Source organism: Dendrobates tinctorius, unplaced genomic scaffold (assembly GCF_039654945.1).
Source record: "Dendrobates tinctorius isolate UK_male_01 unplaced genomic scaffold, ASM3965494v1 ptg000241l, whole genome shotgun sequence".
Classification (NCBI taxonomy): Eukaryota; Metazoa; Chordata; class Amphibia; order Anura; family Dendrobatidae; genus Dendrobates; species Dendrobates tinctorius.
Window position 1 is genome coordinate 30,617,373 of NW_027361908.1, and position 18,861 is coordinate 30,636,233.

General features: G+C 44.5%; 1 protein-coding gene across 2 annotated transcripts in view; it reads right to left on the bottom strand.

Annotated features, from left to right (window-relative positions):
• POC1B (POC1 centriolar protein B) overlaps nucleotides 1-18,861 on the bottom strand; it is a 162,685-nt gene that overhangs the window by 98,834 nt on the left and 44,990 nt on the right. For both annotated transcript variants that reach the window (XM_073557015.1, XM_073557016.1), the window contains exons 7-8: nucleotides 15,029-15,162; nucleotides 7,420-7,488 (exon numbers count right to left, since the gene is read on the bottom strand). In XM_073557015.1, coding sequence (XP_073413116.1) covers nucleotides 7,420-7,488; nucleotides 15,029-15,162 — 203 coding nt within the window. The remainder of the gene's footprint in view (nucleotides 1-7,419; nucleotides 7,489-15,028; nucleotides 15,163-18,861) is intronic.

An 18,861-nucleotide genomic window follows, 5' to 3' on the forward strand; every position in this document is an offset into this window, starting at 1 on the left:
TTTTCCCAAGGGTATCAGGAGAAATAGGACCCCAAAAGTTGTTGTCCAATTTGTCCTGAGTGCGCTGATACCCCATATGTGGGGGAGAAACACTGTTTGGGCACACAGCAGGGCTCGGAAGGGAAAGAGCGCCATTTGATATTTTCAACCTAAAATTGGCTGAAATTGAAATCGGACGCCATGTTCCGTTTGGAGAGCCCATGATATGCCTAAACAGTGGAAACCCCCCCATAAGTGACCCCATTTTGGAAACTAGACCCCCTAAGGAACTTATCTAGATGTGTGGTGAGCACTTTGAACCCCCAAGTGTTTCGCTAAAGCTTATAATGCCCAGGCGTGAAAAAAAATATTAATTTTTTTTTCCACAAAAATGATCTCTTAGTCCCCAATTTGCTATTTTCCCAAGAGTATCAGGAGAAATTGGACCCCAAAAGTTGTTGTCCAATTTGTCCTGAGTGTGCTAATACCCCATATGTGGGGGAGAAACACTGTTTGGGCACACGGCAGGGCGCGAAAGGGAAGTAATGTCGTTTTGGAATGCAGACTTTGATGGAATGGTCTGCGGGCGTCATGTTCCGTTTGCAGAGCCCCTGATGTACTTAAACAGAAACCCCCCACAAGTGACCCCATTTTGGAAACTAGACCCCCTAAGGAACTTATCTAGATGTGTGGTGAGCACTTTGAACCCCCAAGTGTTTTGCTAAAGTTTATAATGCCCGGACGTGAAAATATAAAATCCTATTTTGTTTCCACATAAATTATTTTTAGTCCCCAATTTTTAATTTTCCCAAGAGTAGCAGGAGAAATTGGACCCCCAAAGACGTTGTCCAATTTGACCTGAGTACGCTGGTACCCCACATGTGGGAAAAAACTGTTTAGGCACATGTTGGGGCTCGAAAGGGAAGTAGTGACGTTTTGGAATGCAGACTTTGATGGGTCTGCTGGCGTCATGTTCCGTTTGCAGAGCCCCTGATGTGCCTAAACAGGAAAAAAACCCCACATGAAACATCATTTTGTATACTGGACCCCCAAAGAACAAATCTAGATGTGCCCCCAACTACACTAATGTAAATTAGTAGTGCATGGAGGTGTGGTACAATTTGAAGCAATCCTTCATATACAGGCCAGGTTTTTCGGGGCAGGTGTCGCACTGGTAAATGGTGTCCTTGCGTATTCCCTTTTTTTAACACACTCGGCACCTTTTTTGCGGCTTACCTTTTCTACCAGTTGGCGGGACCACCCCCAGAAAATGCTGACTTGGTACGATACGAGCACCTTCAGTTCCGGAAGTACTGGGACTCGCTCCTTCCTGAGCGCCAAACATCAGGGCCTTAACCACTACCTCCTGGAAATGAAGGTACGACGTATCGGTGGGGTGTGCACATTGTGACAGCAGGAATGCGTTGAGCATTGCCATTTGCACGATGTGCACGGCCAGCTTTTTGTACCACGCCCTTGCCTTTCTGAGAGCATTGTACGGTTGGAGGTATTGATCGGAGAGATCAACGCCCCACATGTTTTTGTTGTACCCCACTACACAGGTCGGTTTTCTGACCTGTGTGGAGGTACCCCGTACAGTGCAGAGGGTGCTGCCATCACCGTGTATGGTGGTCAAGAGATGGACATCCCTCTTGTCCTTGTACTTGACCACAAGCAGGTGGTCGCTACATTGGGCTCTGCTCTCACCTTTTCTGAGCATCTGCCCAAGTAGCGTCTTCGGAAGGCCTCACTGATTTTTGCGGACAGTACCGCAGGCTGCGGTACCTCGCGCAGAGAGGGATTTGAAGAGTGGGATGCTGGTATAAAAGTTATCAGTGTAGAGGTGATAACCTTTATCCAGCAGTGGGTGAATCAAATCCCACACAATTTTCCCATTCACTCCCAGGACAGGGGGACACTCAGGGGGTTCAATCCTGGTGTCCTTTCCTTCGTAGACTCTAAACCTGTGAGTGTACCCTGAGGTACTCTCACAAAGTTTGTAGAGTTTGATTCCGTACCTGGCCCTCTTACTGGGCAGGTATTGACGGAAAGAGCCTTCCCTTGAAATGGACCAAGGACTCATCCACGCTGATGTTCCTTTGGGGCACGTACACTTCAGCAAACTTTTTGTTGAAGTGTTCGATGACCGGCCGAACTTTGAACAGACGGTCAAAGTTGGGGTCATCTCGTGCGGGACACAGTGCATTTTCGGTATAATGCAGAAACTTGTGGATGGCCTCAAAACGCGTCCGGACCATGACCATTCGGAACACTGGAGTGTTTTATAAAATATCAACACTCCAATATTGCCGAATTTCCGGCTTCTTCAGTATCCCCATGTGGAGGACCAGGCCCCAAAACTGCATTATTTCAACTGCGTCCACGGGAGACCAGTTGGAATATGTTGAAATCGGGTTTTCCGCCAAAAATTGACGAGTGTACAAATTAGTTTGCTCCACCATGAGGTTAACAAAATCCTCAGAGAAAAAGACTTTGAAAAAGTCTATTTCTGTGAGGCCGGTGGTGTCAAACTTGATTCCTGATTCTGCCACAAAATCAGGAATCAGTGGCTCATAATTTTCGGGGGGCGAAGTCCATACAGGGTCTACTGAATCAGTTTCAGGCATGGTGGGTGCTGCCTCATCTTCTGTCCTGGAGCGTCTGCGTGGCGGTTCCGCAGGACCCGAGGAGGAGGATGAGGAGGGGGGAGAGGAAGAGGATGAAGAATCCGAAAAATAAAGAAAAGTCGGATCGTCATCCTCGCTATCAGTGTCGGAGGCAAGGTAAGAATATGCCTCCTCCATTGAATAACGCTGTTGGGACGAACGCGATGGGCGGGACATTTTTTGTGAAAGTGGTGCTTGGGTGTACTTTATTTACAACTATGTGTAGGTGTGGGGGGGCTAGTGATTGGTGCACACTATTCTGTAAAGAAAAAGCTAAAAGAAAAAAGGAAATGGGGAGAAAAATACCTATGAAAAGAAAAGTCTAAAACAGCAGGCCCTAGCTCTGATAAGTGAACGGGGTCACTTATCAAAGTTCAGTGGCGGCTGCTGGGTGTGCGTACAGGTGTGGTGCAAGGGGGGGTGAAAAAAAGGAAATCAGCAGGCACAAGCTCTGATAAGTGAACTATGTCACTTATCACAGTTTGGCGGCTATGCGATGCGAATAAGGAGTTGGCGCTAAGGGGGCTGCTAAATGTGCGCACAGAGGCGGCGCAAAGGGGGATGGAGGTGGTAAAAAGTGGGGAAAGGGGGGGGATGAAGAGAGATCGGACAGGGATCAGGGATTAGCACTTACACTTGTAGTTAGGTGGCGCAAAGAGGGGGTAAAAAAAGGAAATCAGCAGGCACAAGCTATGATAAGTGAACTATGTCACTTATCACAGTTTGGCGGCTGTGGGATGCAAATACGGAGTGGCACAAAGGGGGCTGCTAAATGTGTGCACAGAGGCGGCGCAAAGGGGGATTGAGGGGGTAAAAAGAGGGGGAAGGGTGGGGATGAAGAGAGATCGGACAGGGATTAGCACTTACGCTTGTAGTCAGGTGGCACAAAGAGGGGGTGAAAAAGAAGGAAATCAGCAAGCACAAGCTATGATAAGTGAACTATGTCAACTTATCAAAGTTTGGCGGCTGTAGGATGTGAATACGGAGCTGGCTTAGGGAAAAAAAAAGCAAGCACGAGCGTTGATTGGTGAACTGCGTCACCAACCAACGCTCGGCGGCTGCTAAATGTGCGCACGGAGGTGACGCAAAGGGGGGGTGGAGGGGGGTAAAAAGAGGGGGTAGGGGGAAGGGGGATGAAGCTAGATTGGGGGGGATGAAGCTAGATTGGGGGGTGAAGCTAGATTGGGCAGGGATCGGGGATCAGGCAATACTAACAGTTGTAGGGTTTTCTTTCTTCTTTCTTTAGCAGGTATTGTGATGCTACAAGCTGCTGTGGCACCACAATACCCAGCACACCAGGAGATCCAGACGTATGACCGCTCTCTAGGGAATCCTCAGTTATTGTGAGGACCCCCTGCAGAGCCGTCATACAGGTCACAGGCAGGTCAGGGGCAGGTCACAGAGCGGTCACATCGCTGCTGTGACCTGCCATTGGTGGGATCGAATGATATCGATCCACCAATCCCTGCACTGCCTGGTGACCATGGCAACCGCCTAGGATCGGAGCTCACAGCTCCAATTCAAAGGCAGGTCATGCCCAGGTCATCAGGAGGGCACAGAGCGGTCACAGAGTGACAGCTGCTGTGCCCTGTGGTTGGCGCGATCGCCGATCTAATTGATCGCGCCAACCAGCTACTGCAGGCCCTACTGGGCCTGTATCAGGTCCCTGCCTAGGATCGGTGCTAATATAGCACCGATCCGGACCGATACTGGCAGAGCAGAGCGGCGCTGTGCCCTGGGATTGGCGCGATCGATATGATCGGCGATTGCGCCAATCCGGGGGGGTTTTGCCGGTGCCTGGCGTTGCCAGGCATCGGATCCAGGATCGAGTACATCGGTACTCGATCCCAGCCTAGCACATCATTGTTTCAGCAGCACCGATTGGCTGAAACAATGAGAAGCGCTGTGATTGGCTGTTTCGATTTCAACAGCCAATCACAGCGATCGGGAGGAAGGGAGGGCGGCGACGTCGCGATGTCGCATTAAACGCCATGACGTACTATCCCGTCCCTGGGAATTAAGTCCCAGGGCACATGGACGGGAGAGTACGTCTCATGGCAGAAAGGGGTTAAACAACAACCACAAGATGGATTTCATCAACCAAAGTATCATTTTAATCAGTATAACGCCGTCAACCTGACACTGTATATAGGTTAGGCGAGAACCACCACTCAGCACCTCACATGATGCAAGAGATCATGAAGAGGAAAAAAATAAATAGTAACCCTACCGGAAAACCAGAACCAAGATATGCCTCTGACCGGCATGAAAGGAGAGGACTGAAGGGCGTCCAAGACCAGAATGAGGTCCCCCAAGATCTAGATTATAGATGCCTCAAGTTCGCCCTGTCTGGGCTGTTCTAACCTATGACTTACAAATCAAGTTTTGCTGGAACAGGGTAACCAAGGCAGAAACCTAGTTCAAGCCTGGGCCAAGACAGGGAGGCAAAAATTAAAAAGGAATAGAATCATAGAATGATGGAGTTGGAAGGGACCTCCTGGATCATCTGGTCCAACCCCCTGCTCAAAGCAGGATTCACTAAATCATCCCAGACAGATGTCTGTCCAGCCGCTGTTTGAAGACTTTCATGGATGGAGAACTCACCACCTCTCGTGGCAGCCTGTTCCACTCATTGATCACCCTCACTGTCAAAAAGTTTTTTCTAATATCTAATCTGTGTCTCCTCCCATTCAGTTTCATCCTATTGCTTCTAGTCTTTCCTTGTGCAAGAGCTAGAGCTGCCGACAGATTATTATCATCTAAGAACAAGAAGCATTCTAAATGAAATGGTATAAAAATGACGTCTAAGGACCTTGTTCCTTAAACCTGGACAGACAAACCTAATACGAAAGGCCCGAAGCTTTTCATACAGCAGACACAACAGTCGTGCTGCTAAATTGGGTAGAAGAGGGGACCGTTGGGAAAGGTCTATCTGGATACTACGGGTGGTACCCAGGGGAATCTGCAATGAAGAACAGGAGTTCTGGACTCAATCTGAAGAATCCTGAGTTTAGCAGGCATTTAAAATCCTGCCCCAAAGACAAAGATTAGATTCCCCTGGCCTGGATTCCCCTGACTTAGCCAGTGTTTCGATGGATAGATGTTGGGAAGTCAGGGCTTCACCTTTACCTCCATGCAAACGAGTCACACTGTGGAGGATAGGCGGTATAAGTCAAAGGCAAAAGAACCAATCGCTCCAGGTACCTGATCACCAAATGTGTCAAGATATATGCTCCTATCAAACGAGAGAGGATACAGCCTGAACAGTATAGGCTGTATCCTGTCGCTTCATGGGGTGAGTGAAAAATTTTGGCCACAACCCACATCTTCTAAAAAACAAAAGGAAGGGACTAAAGGATAGTTCTTAACCTGCCTAATAAAGACCAAGACAGGTCTGCTACTCAGAGAAATGTCTGCCTCCGTATGACACCAAGCTAAACTGAATAACTGGGTGTTGGCTGCCCAGGTGTAGACTGCTGCGGAGGAGTCAGCTTCTTATTTCTAAGTTGTATTCTTAGGGTCATCCTCCATGTGGCAGCATATTAACTTATGGTTCCCATGTGCCCCCAATGAAGTGACAGCGAAAACACTTTGATAAGTTGCAAATTCTTGGCGCTTTCACACAAATTTTGCCCAGTTCTGCCAAAATGGGTGGAGCTAGTGTGGGATGGGGACATTATTCTACAGCACTTCTAAATCCTAATAGGAGTAAAATTTGTGGTGAGGAGCAAGGTGATGTGTTACTCATATTGCGCCTTTAAATGAATCAGGAGCTTCTGAATCGCTCTTTATCAAGAAGGGTGTTGCTCACGCCAGTCTTGATGGATCAGAACCTATATCTTTTACACATTATGGGTTAGGTTTACTGATTTTTACCATTTAATGCTCACATTACCTTAACAGTCACCAACCCACATAAAAGCACTTGTTCTTTTTATTCCATGTATTCATAACAAAGGAATACTATAAAAGGGCTTGTCTGGGCTGTTTGAGACACGAGCTGCACACTTGGGATTATAAGCCGACCGCTTTTCCTTCCACTACTTTCAATGATCTGAACTGATACAGGCAGAAGAGAAAATTGTCGATACATGATCACAAGTATAACACACGCGAGCGATTGCGTGACTGCAGTGACATGAGTTTAAGAGCAACAAAATCCTAACAGTGATTACATTACACACGGTTAGGATTCAGCATGAGAGACTCCCCCTTAGGTTTATACATGGCCCATACATCCTATTAAAAGTAGTCAGGTGTTTGAGAGCAGCATGATGTAGGTACAGAGAACTCTATTCCAGCGATGTGTCACTTACTGGGATGCTTCCTGACGTTTTAATAAAATCACAGATTTAGATGCTGCACATATGATCGTTCTCTGGTGCAGAGCTCTGTATAACTCCACCCACACCACTAATTGACAGCTTTCTGTGTACTCTGTGCATAGGCAAGAAGCTGCCAATCAGCAGTGGGTGCGGGGTTATTCAGATCTCATAAATATGGAGGCCTACATAGCAGCAGGATTACTAGTCCTCCAGTGATAATTTCCTGCTGATAAAACCGTGATTTTTTTCAAAGCTACAAGTAACCCAGTAAGTGACATCACTGGAATCAAGTTCTCTGTCTTTACATTATGCTGCTCCCAGACACAATCCTAGCGAAATATTCCCTTTAAAAGCAAATGGCATATCACTGGGCACCTAAATACATTATATTTAGATAACGGCAGCATTATTCATTCCATATGTACTGTATGCCGAACTTAGTGACAGACCTGTGCATCGGTGCCTCCAGAAGCAAACTGGTGTCCATCTCTTGAGAAACCCACCGACAACACAGGGCCCTGCCGATAAAAAACAAAACACATAATACAATTTATTTGGGGGGAGGAGTAAAAGCAAATATATAAGATAGAATTAAATACGTTCACTAATTCTTATAGACAAGTACTAACTAACTGCCGGTGCATAGGTTTATCAGACTTTCACCACAACCTACTGATAAAATATGGAAATGTAATATATTCTATATCAGCACTAAGTGTGGTGATATGCTTACGTCCAATGGATGCACAGTGTATCCCGATGCTATTACATAGAAAACCTGGCATACAAATATCTATTACCGCAGCTACGGTGGGTACGGAAAGTATTCAGACCCCTTTAAATTTTTCACTCTTTGTTTCATTGCAGCCACTTGGTAAATTCAAAAAAGTTCATTTTTTTTTCTCATTAATGTACACTCTGTACCCCTTCTTGACTGAAAAAAAAATGAAATGTAGAAATTTTTGCAAATTTATTAAAAAAAAAAAAAACTGAAATATCACATGGTCATATCTATTCAGACCCTTTGCTCAGACACTCATATTTAAGTCACATGCTGTCCATTTCCTTGTGATCCTCCTTGAGATAGTTCTACTCCTTCATTGGAGTCCAGCTGTTTTTATTAAACTGATAGGACTTGATTTGTAAAGGCACACACCTGTCTATATAAGACCTCACAGCTCACAGTGCATGTCAGACCAAATTAGAATCAGGAGGTCAAAGGAACTGGCCAAGAAGGTCAGAGACAGAATTGTGGCAAAGCACAAATCTGGCCAAGGTTACAAAGGAATTTCTGCAGTACTCAAGGTTCCTAAGAGCACAGTGGCCTCCATAATCCTTAAATGGAAGAAGTTTGGGACCACTAGAAGTCTTCCTAGACCTTGTCGTCCAGGCAAACTGAGCAATCGTGGGAGAAGAGCCTTGGTGAGTGAAGTAAAGAAGAACACCAGGATCACTGTGGCTGAGCTCCACAGATGCAGTAGGGAGATGGGAGAAAGTTCCACAAAGTCAACTATCACTGGAGCCCTCCATCAGTAGGGCCTTTATGGCAAAGTGGCCCGACAGAAGCCTCTCCTCAGTGCAAGACATATGAAAGCCCGCAAAGAGTTTGCTAAAAAAAACACATGAACTCCCAGACTATGAGAAATAAGATTCTCTGGTCTGAGGAGACGAAGATAGAACTTTTTGGGGATAATGGCATGTGTGGAGAAAACCAGACACCGTTCATCACCTAACACTAAATGCCACAGATAAAAACCAAATGGCACAAGGAATGTGGAGTACAAAATATAAACAATTTTATTCATATTAGAATTCATATATCATACAATCACATATAGATGCCTCAAATTATCAGAAAAATCGCTGGAAACATGGACAAAAAAAATCACTACATTATCCAATAAATAAAACATTAATTCGTGCTAAAAATGGCATATAATACCCAAGCAGTCATATATAAGACCGCTAAGAATCCATATTGTAATAAATGCCCAAAATGACATTTTATATCCTAAACATAGTGCCTGGATTTTACTAAAGTGGATCAAGTTCTAACAGCCTAAAGGGTAAGCCATAATAATGCTACCGAATGTAAAATTAGCGATACCTGTGCATATGTGTCCACGCTATCACCGCAATCTACCCCGACGCGTGTTTCACCTCGTCTTCTTCCGGGGGCGTGACTACAAGGAGGCTGGAAGTCATTATAAATTACCGATGACCAATCAAAGGGGCGATAACGGCCCACCGTTAGTTAGCTCTTACTGAGGTTGTATTTAAACCATCAGATAAAGGGGGGAACCTGGTAATCTGGCCTACTGAAATGTATCAAAAGCAGGCATTCAAATTATTGAATGACAGAGATTGTTATGAGAGACTATCAGTGAGTCCATTGCAATTGTTTCATAGGGAACTAATCAGAATATTGGAGGAGGCCTTCACTAGGGGTACAATTCCGAAAAAAAATGTTGGATTATGTTAAAGAATTGCATCCCCGGCTTCCAGCTTTATATTTGATCCCAAAAATTCACAAAAATGCGCTAGACCCACCTGGTAGGCCAATAGTATCGGGTAATGGGGGCCTGTGTGAGGTTGTTACCATGGTGTTGACCATTACCTTAAACCCTTGGTGAGGGATTTACCGTCTTATATTATGGACACAAATTCCGCGTTACGTAGACTTGACGGCATTTCATTGAATGATGGCGCCACCATGGTGACGGCTGATGTGGAGGCCCTATATACCTCGATACGTCATGAGGATGGATTGGAAGCTGCTTCATGGTATTTAAATGCAACTAACATGGATAAGGACCTTGTATCATTGGTATTACAGTTGTTGGAATATGCACTTACCCACAACATTTTTATTTTTAAAAATGTTGTTTATAGGCAATGTCAAGGTACTGCAATGGGGGCGTGCTGCGCCCCATCGTAAGCCAATTTGTTTCTTGGCCTTTAGGAACGCAAGATTTTCGTCACTGATCCGGTATCTCATTCCGGCCCGGCAGCAGGTTGGATAAGATACATAGACGACATTTGGTAGGGATCCATGCTTGAATTATCAAAGTTTATGGAATCCCTGAATGACAATAACCTTAAAATTAAACTTACTTTTAAGACAGGTAGGACTATTGAATTTCTGGACCTTCTAATGAAGGCGGATGAGAGAGGTGTTTTGTCTACGGATCTGTTTAGGAAATCCACATCGACTAATTCTTTTTTTTACACGCAACATCTTCGCATCCTCCAGCAACCCTTAGAGGGATCCCCATAGGACAATTTTTACGTGATAAAAGGATTTGTACGAAGGCAGAAGATTTTGAAATTCAAGCAGCTGATTTGACACAGAGGTTTCATGAAAGAGGTTACAGTAGAAGTATACGAAGAGGCTACCGGAGAGCCTTATGTTTTGAGTTCATTTTCCCCTTCACCATTGAGGTCTGATGAACTCCCTCTTCTGGTGAAGGAAGGTAGTGAGGCTGATTACCAAGCATCTGGGCAGGATGATGATGACTGGGTGACGGGAATTGCTGACTGGATATAAGGCAGCCGACGCCCTTCTGCCTTGCTGGTGATCTCTCTGAGGGATTCTAGGAGACCAGTCTGATTCCTGCTCCTCAAAAGCGAAGTTTTCTGCACTTCTTTTTTCATTTGTGTTTTGGTTTTGTTTTTCCTTGTTTTTCTGGATTTCTGCCATTCCCTGCTGGGGTGTGCTGAATTCCGTTTTGCTCGGTCTTCAGAAAATACCTGAGTACTGATATAGTCTTTTTGAAGCCTAGCGTCTTCAGGGCTTTTTTCCCTATCAGCTGTTGGCTCTTGTTTTGATAGGGTTTTGGCGGATTACAGACAGCTGCTTTTCTATCCTGTCCTATGTAGTTAGCTTGGGCCCCATCGTTTGCTCAGCCTATCTTTCTATCTGTGTGAGTGTTTTTTCATCTTGCTTCACCGTCATTATATGTTGGGGGCTGCCTATTGCTTTGGGGTCTGCTCTGGGGCAGTTTAGATTTCCCTTTCTGTCTTTAGGCTATGTAGCTCTCCGGCTGTGATCGAGGGGTCTAGGGCACCGTAGGAACCCCCTACGGCTACTGCTAGTTGTTGTTGATAGGTTCAGGGGTCTGTAATCCGATAGCTGCCAACTTCTCTGGTTTTCTGGACTTAGCTAGTATTTCTGTTTTTGCCTCCTACGGTGACTCATTCATAACAGCCTTAGATACATCAAGGAATGACCTCTTATACAAAAAAGATACGTGTGTACGTGCTATGGAGAAAACCAATCAGGTACGTATGATCACTCCATACCACAATAAATGGCACCAATTTAAGGGCATTTTCCAGAAACATTGGATAGTCTTTCACACAGATCCTATTTTGAAAAAGATCTTACCAGAAAAACCTCTCCATTGTGGCTAAAAGATCCAAAAATCTTCGTGATTTGCTAGTACATAGTTTGTACAATCAATCAGACAGGGGATAGGATCTCTAGAGACAGTATTGATCCCGGTTTTTATCCATGTGGCCTATGTAAGGCTTGCCTCAATCACATCAAGACTAAAACTTTCTGTAATTTTGACAAAAGCAAGACTTACAATATCAGAAAACATGTAACTTGTGCCTCCCGTGGTGTGATTTACCATGCAACCTGCCCTTGTAACATGATTTACATTGGGATAACCACACGTGAACTTAAAGTTTGCACACGTGAGCATTATCGTGACATCGTTAATGCTAAGACTGTTGAGGAAGAGTCGACGTTAAAAACATTACCCAAACATTTCAGGAAGTACCACCATTGTAACCCGAATGGTTTGAAGATCAATGGTATTGATTTGGTGACACTGGGAGTTAGAGATGGTAATATTAGTAAAAAAAAACTGGCACAAATAGAAAGCAGGTGGATTTACCGTTTGGGTTCACTAGCACCGCAGGGGCTTAATGAAAGTTTTGGGTTTGGGGCTTATTTGTAACTAGATTATGGCCCGATGCTATCGCATCGGGAGGATGCGATAGCATCACACCTCTTGCCATGTTAACCCTCAACACACACAGTCCTCTCACTCTTTCACTCCATATACGACCCCTTCTCTCACTCCATCTCTCATACTCACGCCATCATCGCCGCTGCTCCACGATCCCCGACATCTTCTTCCGCCGGCGCCATCCTGGATCCAGACGTTGTCCACGCCGGCGACATGTTCTCGTGGCGACGCCATCTTGAGTATCGTGAAATCCCGCGATACTCAAGATGGCGTCGCCGGAAAAACATGTCGCGAGATTTAGCCGACGCCATTTTGGATCCCGACGTCCTCCACGCCGGCGACATGTTCTTGCGGCGACGCCATCTTGACTATCGCGGGATTTCGCCGATCCAAAATGGCGTCGCCGCAAGAACATGTCGCCCGTCGTGGAGGACGTCTGGATCCAGGATGGCGCCGGAGGAAGATGATGTCGGGGATCGTGGATCAGCAGCGATGACGGCATGAGTATGAGAGACGGAGTGAGAGAAAGGGTCGTATGTGGAGTGAAAGAGTGAGTGGACGTGAGTGGAGATGGTGAAAGGTGAGAGGAGTGTGTGTTGAGGAGGAGTGGTGTGTTGAGGGTTAACATGGAAAGAGGTGTGCGGTGACGTCACCAGTTACAACTGGACGGAAGTTGTTACAACCGGAAGCTGCTTAGGGCATTTATTATTATAGATTGGGTTTGTTTATTTTCTCTTTGTCCTGAGGGAGTTTTATGGGGGGTTTTGGTTTTATTGTTTTAGTGTTTGTATTTTGTATTCATTTATGTATTGCTCTTCCATATAGGATAGTCCCTGTAGTTTATCCGGTGTCCGACCTTCTTGGAAGATCCGTAGAGAGCTTGAATACCTTGATGATGATGTTCCTTGAATTGCTACCCTTGGAAGTGGTCTTCGAGAATTTGAAGAGTTAAAAATAACCAATTTGTTCCAATTGGAATTGCTTTTGTTCCAATATATGTGGGCATTATTTGGTGCCCCTGCTTAGGTATTCTTGTAACGTTAATGGGATTTGGATATCAGAGGGAACTAGGCATCTTCATGATATCTATTTACGGCTTATCTATGGGCAGTATGGGGGTTGGGTGGATTTATGGCCAGTGTTTAAGGTTCACATTACTGCACTATCAAAAGTATTTTATTATAGGTGAATTCATTTGGATATACCTATATACACTCTTTTACTGTATTCACATTATGTATATGTATTGTACGATTTTTCTACCTGGTATAATGCAAAAATTAATGTGGGTAAAGTATAATGTACACTTCTAATCATTGTATTCACATTAGGCATATGTGTTATGCGATTTTTTGTTATTTAGATATAATGCAGCCCAGTTTTTTAAAAGTATTATTTTACATAATGAGCTTTTTGTTTGTCTTTATGCACATGAGTTTAATGTGGCTCTAAAATATGCACATTGCACTTTAGATATTTTGTTCTATATTTCACTAGGCACTCTGCACTTTCATGGCTGGTGTATGTGCGCATGCGCTGCCTGGATCGCCCTGAGCTTCCTAGTCCCGGCATCAAAATGGTGTCGCTGAACTTCCGCCCGGTTGTGAGCGGCCCATTGTCCGGAAGTGGGTGGCTCTGTGAGGTGCGGTCTCGGCGCCAGATGCGCCGCTGTACTCCGGGCCCATTATCCACACATATCTCGCCAACCAATGGGTGGGCCGCTACCGCCCATATACTTCTCGCTAACTAACGGTGGGCCGTTATCGCCCCTTTGATTGGTCATCGGTAATTTATAAGGACTTCCAGCCTCCTTGTAGTCACGCCCCCGGAAGAAGAGGCGAAACGGGCGTCGGGGTAGATCGCGGTGATAGCGTGGACACATATATACATAGGTATTGCTAATTTTATATTCAGTAGCATTATTATGGCTTACCCTTTAGGCTGTTAGAACTTGATCCGCTTTAGTAAAATCCAGGCACTATGTTTAGGATATAAATTGTCATTTTGGGCATTTATTACAATAAGAATTCTTAGCTGTCTTATATATGACTGCTTGGGTATTATATGCCATTTTTAGCACAAATTAATGGTTTATTTATTGGATAATGTAGTGATTTTTTTTGGCCATGTTTCCAGCGATTTTTCTGATAATTTGAGGCATCTATATGTGATTGTATGATATATGAATTCTAATATGAATAAAATTGTTTATATTTTGTGCTCCACATTCCTTGTGCCATTTAGTTTTTATCTGTGGCATTTAGTGTTAGTTAGTCTTTGCGGAATGTACCCATGGTTGGTGTTGGGTTTTAAGGACTAATATGTAACTGTTCATCACCTGCCTAATACAATCCCAACAGTGAAACATGGTGGTGGCAGCATCATGCTATGGGGGTGTTTTTCAGCTGCAGGGACAGAACGACTGGTTGCAATTGAAAAAAACATGAATGCGGCCAAGTACAGAGATATCCTGGATGAAAACCTCTTCCAGAGTGCTCTGGACCTCAGACTTGGCCGAAGGTTTACCTTCCAACAAGACAATGACCTTAAGCACACAGCTAAAATAACAAAGGAGTGGTTTCAGAACAACTCTGTGACCATTCTTGACTGGCCCAGCCAGAGCCCTGACTTAAACCCAATTGAGCATCTCTGGAGAGACCTGAAAATGGCTGTCCACCAACGTTCACCATCCAACCTGACAGAACATGGAGATGATCTGCAAGGAAGAATGGCAGAGGATCCCCAAATCCAGGTGCGAAAAACTTGTTGCATCATTCCCAAGAAGACCCATGGCTGTACTAGCTCAAAAGGGTGCTTCTACTCAATACTGCGCAAAGGGTCTGAATACTTATGACCATGTGATATTTCAGTTTTGTGTTTTTTTTATATATTTGCAAAAATTTCTACATTTCAGTTTTTTTCAGTCAAGATGGGGTGCAGAGGGTACATTAATGAGGAAAAAATGAACTTTTTTGAATTTACCAAATGGCTGCAATGAAACAATGAGTGAAAAATTTAAAGGGGTCTGAATACTTTCCGTACCCACAGTATGTCCATGGCTGGTGATGCTATCTGGTACCTGGTGCCCATGGAGTGTGTACAGCAATCTTCCCTCCAGCAGGTCTATTATTTTCACAGTACCATCATTAGAGGCAGAAAGGAGGAACTTTCCAGATGGATGGAATGACAGACCGTTCACCCCGGCACTGTGGACTGAGAAACATTCACACCGTTATATTAGAAAACACTGGCTCCATATCTGAAGAAGGGCACATCTACACCACAAAAAAAGGACATACTAAAGGAAATTTGTCACCAGATATGTGCCAACTAATCTGAGATCAGCACGATGTAGAGACCCCGATTCAGTGAGGTGTCACTAATTGGGCTGCTTGCAGTAGTTTGGACAAAATCATTGCTTTATGATTAAAGGACTAGTAAACTTGCTGTGACCTAGTCCACCATATTAATGAGTTGTATAGAATCATGCACCCACCACCGATTTGCAGCTTTCTGTGGATTATGCTTAGGCAGGAAGTTGTCAGTGATGTTGGTGGGGTTATACAGGGCTCAGCATTCTGAGCACAGCTAGATCTGCAGCAGATAAAACAGTGATTTTATCAAAACTGAAGCAAGCAGTAAGGGATCCATCGCTGGAATCAGAGTTTTTACTTCTACATCATAAAGCTCTCAGATGAGGTAGCAAAAACCTGCTAACAGATTCCATTTAAGATTAAATAAAGTTGTGGAGAAAAAAAAAGTCTCCATTTTTAAAGGGAACCTGGAATGTAAAAAAAAACGCTATTAACTTGAAGATGTGGTTAATAACATTCTAAAGCTGCATGGTTGCCACTTTGAAAGCTGGGCTGCCGCATGGAAATTAACTTTATTCCGTCCGGCTTTCAGTCAGAGGCATGGTGTCCGTCACCACTCAGTACATTGTGAGCAGTGGTTTTAATCAGGCACCGGCGGCAGTGACCTGATGCACCGTAGAGCCGGCTGTCAGCCAGTGCCGAGGCATGCGCACAGCCACCGCTCACAGTCTACTGAGCAGTGACTCAAGCCACGTCTCTATGACGGAGGCTGCTGGAACTTGTTTTCCCTCACAGAAAGCATCAGCAGCAATCCTATACTATCCTTACTGTATACGCTTTTTGGCTTCCTCCCCCGCCCAGGAGCTGCGGTATGATCAGACCATGCTCCTATATGGTGAGACACGGCCATTACACAGTACACAGCAGGGGCACATTTATAAGATTATCTCAGCACAGGAACATTTGTTTTAAGCCCCCGTTACACACTGCGATATTGCTAGCAATATCGCTGTAAAGTCACCGATTTTGTGACGTTACAGCGATATTGCTAGCGATATCGCTGTGTCTGATACTTACCTCCGACCGGCTCCCCAGCTGGTTATCGCTAATCGCGCAAGAACGTCCTGGACCGTTTCTCGTCATCAGCTTCCTGCTGGGCTTCCTGCTGTGACGACGAGCGACGCGTGGAGCCGGGTGGGAGGACGCAGGATCGCCGCGTCTGACAGGTAAGTAGCGACCCCCGTCCCCAGCGATGTCGCTGGTGAGATCTGCCTGTGTGGCAGCTTACTAGCGACCACCTAGCGATGCACCAGCGATCCTGACTGCGTCATATCGCTGGTCGGGATCGCTGGTGAGTAGCTAGGTGTAACTGTACCCTTAGACACATCCAGTTGTGGATATTATTATTCCAAAATCTATTGAGTAAAACGTGCTTTATTTGTGGGACGACAACATTTGCTTCAAGATCCTTATAAACCTAGGGAAGCACACATCGGCACAGCTGGTTTTTGCTGAGCAAACAACTGCCTGGTTCCACCCAACTGGGTATCATGGAGACAGTATGAATTATTATGTATGAGGATGTCAAGTTCAGGTCAGGCGACCCGCGACTTGTCTGTACATCCCTGTCTATACTCAGGCGGCGACTTACGAATACGTAAAACCGGCCTAAAGTTAAAGACTACTGATGACTGAACTTGCTCAGATAAGGTGCTATCCAGCTAACAGAGTGACTTCGACGTGCTCGAATAATATGTTCGAGTCCCCGCTAGTGCATGTCTCCTGGCTGTTCGATAGTCGCAACACATGCAGGGTGTCCATGTTTGTTAATAAATTCCTCCATGTGTTGTGGCTGTCAAACAGACATGAGACATACAGCAGCGGGAACTCGAACATAATATTCGAGCACGTCGAAGTCACTTAGTTCACACCCGAGCATGAACGGATATCACCGTATTCGAGCACGTTCCCTTATCACTAGTGAGCACTTGTGATATTGTAACCCCACTTCTCCACATGTGTTGATTAATCATTAAGTTATTTGAGTAGCGCCATTTGTTTGTCTATTAAATGTGTGTGTCCCTTAACCTTAAATACATCCCCCTTTACTTCTTTGTTTTGGGTTGCTCCATTTATTAAAATTATTGCATTATTGTGTATGAAGAAATAAACAGATTTTTACATACATTTGAAGATAATGGGATTCCATCTGTGTTACTATAAAGTCTAATGCAAAACAGTACACAATCCTGGTGGGGGTGGTGGGAAGAGGAGGTATGAGGCAATTTGCTTACTGATGTCGTTATACTTTTTAAAAAAATAAAATACTTCATAAAAAAAAAAATCACATAAAAAACAACAGTAAGCTTATTTGCACGATCTAGTCGTCAGGTGAAAAGAGCCAAGCATTATTGGATGACTTTTCTAGTCACCTGACCACTGGAGCCAATTACAGGCCTCAGTGGTCCTGTGGCATAAGAATATTGACATCACTTATAGTGAGTAGAAGACCACCACTCTATATATATATATATATATATATATATATATATATATATAGAGAGAGAGAGAGAGAGAGAGAGAGAGTTGTGGCCAAAAGTATTGACACCACTACAATTCTGTCAGATAATACTCAGTTTCCTCCTGAAAATGATTGCAAACACAAATTCTTTGGTGTTATCATCTTCATTTAATTTGTCTTAAATGAAAAAACACAAAAAGAATTGTCCTAAAGCCAAATTGGATATAATTCCACGCCAAACATAAAAAAGAGGGTGGACAAAAGTATTGGCACTGTTCAAAAAATCATGTGATGCTTCTCTAATTTGTGTAATTAACAGCACCTGTAACTTACCTGTGGCACCTAACAGGTGTTGGCAATAACTAAATTACACTTTCAGCCAGTTGACATGGATTAAAGTTGACTCAACCTCTGTCCTGTATCCTTGTGTGTACCACATTGAGCATGGAGAAAAGAAAGAAGACCAAAGAACTGTCTGAGGACTTGAGAAACCAAATTGTGAGGAAGCATGAGCAATCTCAAGGCTACAAGTCCATCTCCAAAGACCCGAATGTTCCTGTGTCTACCGTGCGCAGTGTCATCAAGAAGTTTAAAGCCCATGGCACTGTGGCTAACCTCCCTAGATGTGGACGGAAAATAAAAATTGACAAGAGATTTCAACGCAAGATTGTGCGGATGTTGGATAAAGAACCTCGACTAACATCCAAACAAGTTCAAGCTGCCCTGCAGTCCGAGGTTACAACAGTGTCAACCCGTACTATCCATCGGCGTCTGAATGAAAAGGGACTGTATGGTAGGAGACCCAGGAAGACCCCACTTCTTACCCCGAGACATAAAAAAGCCAGGCAGGAGTTTGCCAAAACTTACCTGAAAAAGCCTAAAACGTTTTGGAAGAATGTTCTCTGGTCAGATGAGACAAAAGTAGAGCTTTTTGGGCAAAGGCATCAACATAGAGTTTACAGGAGAAAAAAAAAGAGGCATTCAAAGAAAAGAACACAGTCCCTACAGTCAAATATGGCGGAGGTTCCCTGATGTTTTGGGGTTGCTTTGCTGCTTTTGCACTGGACTGCCTGACCG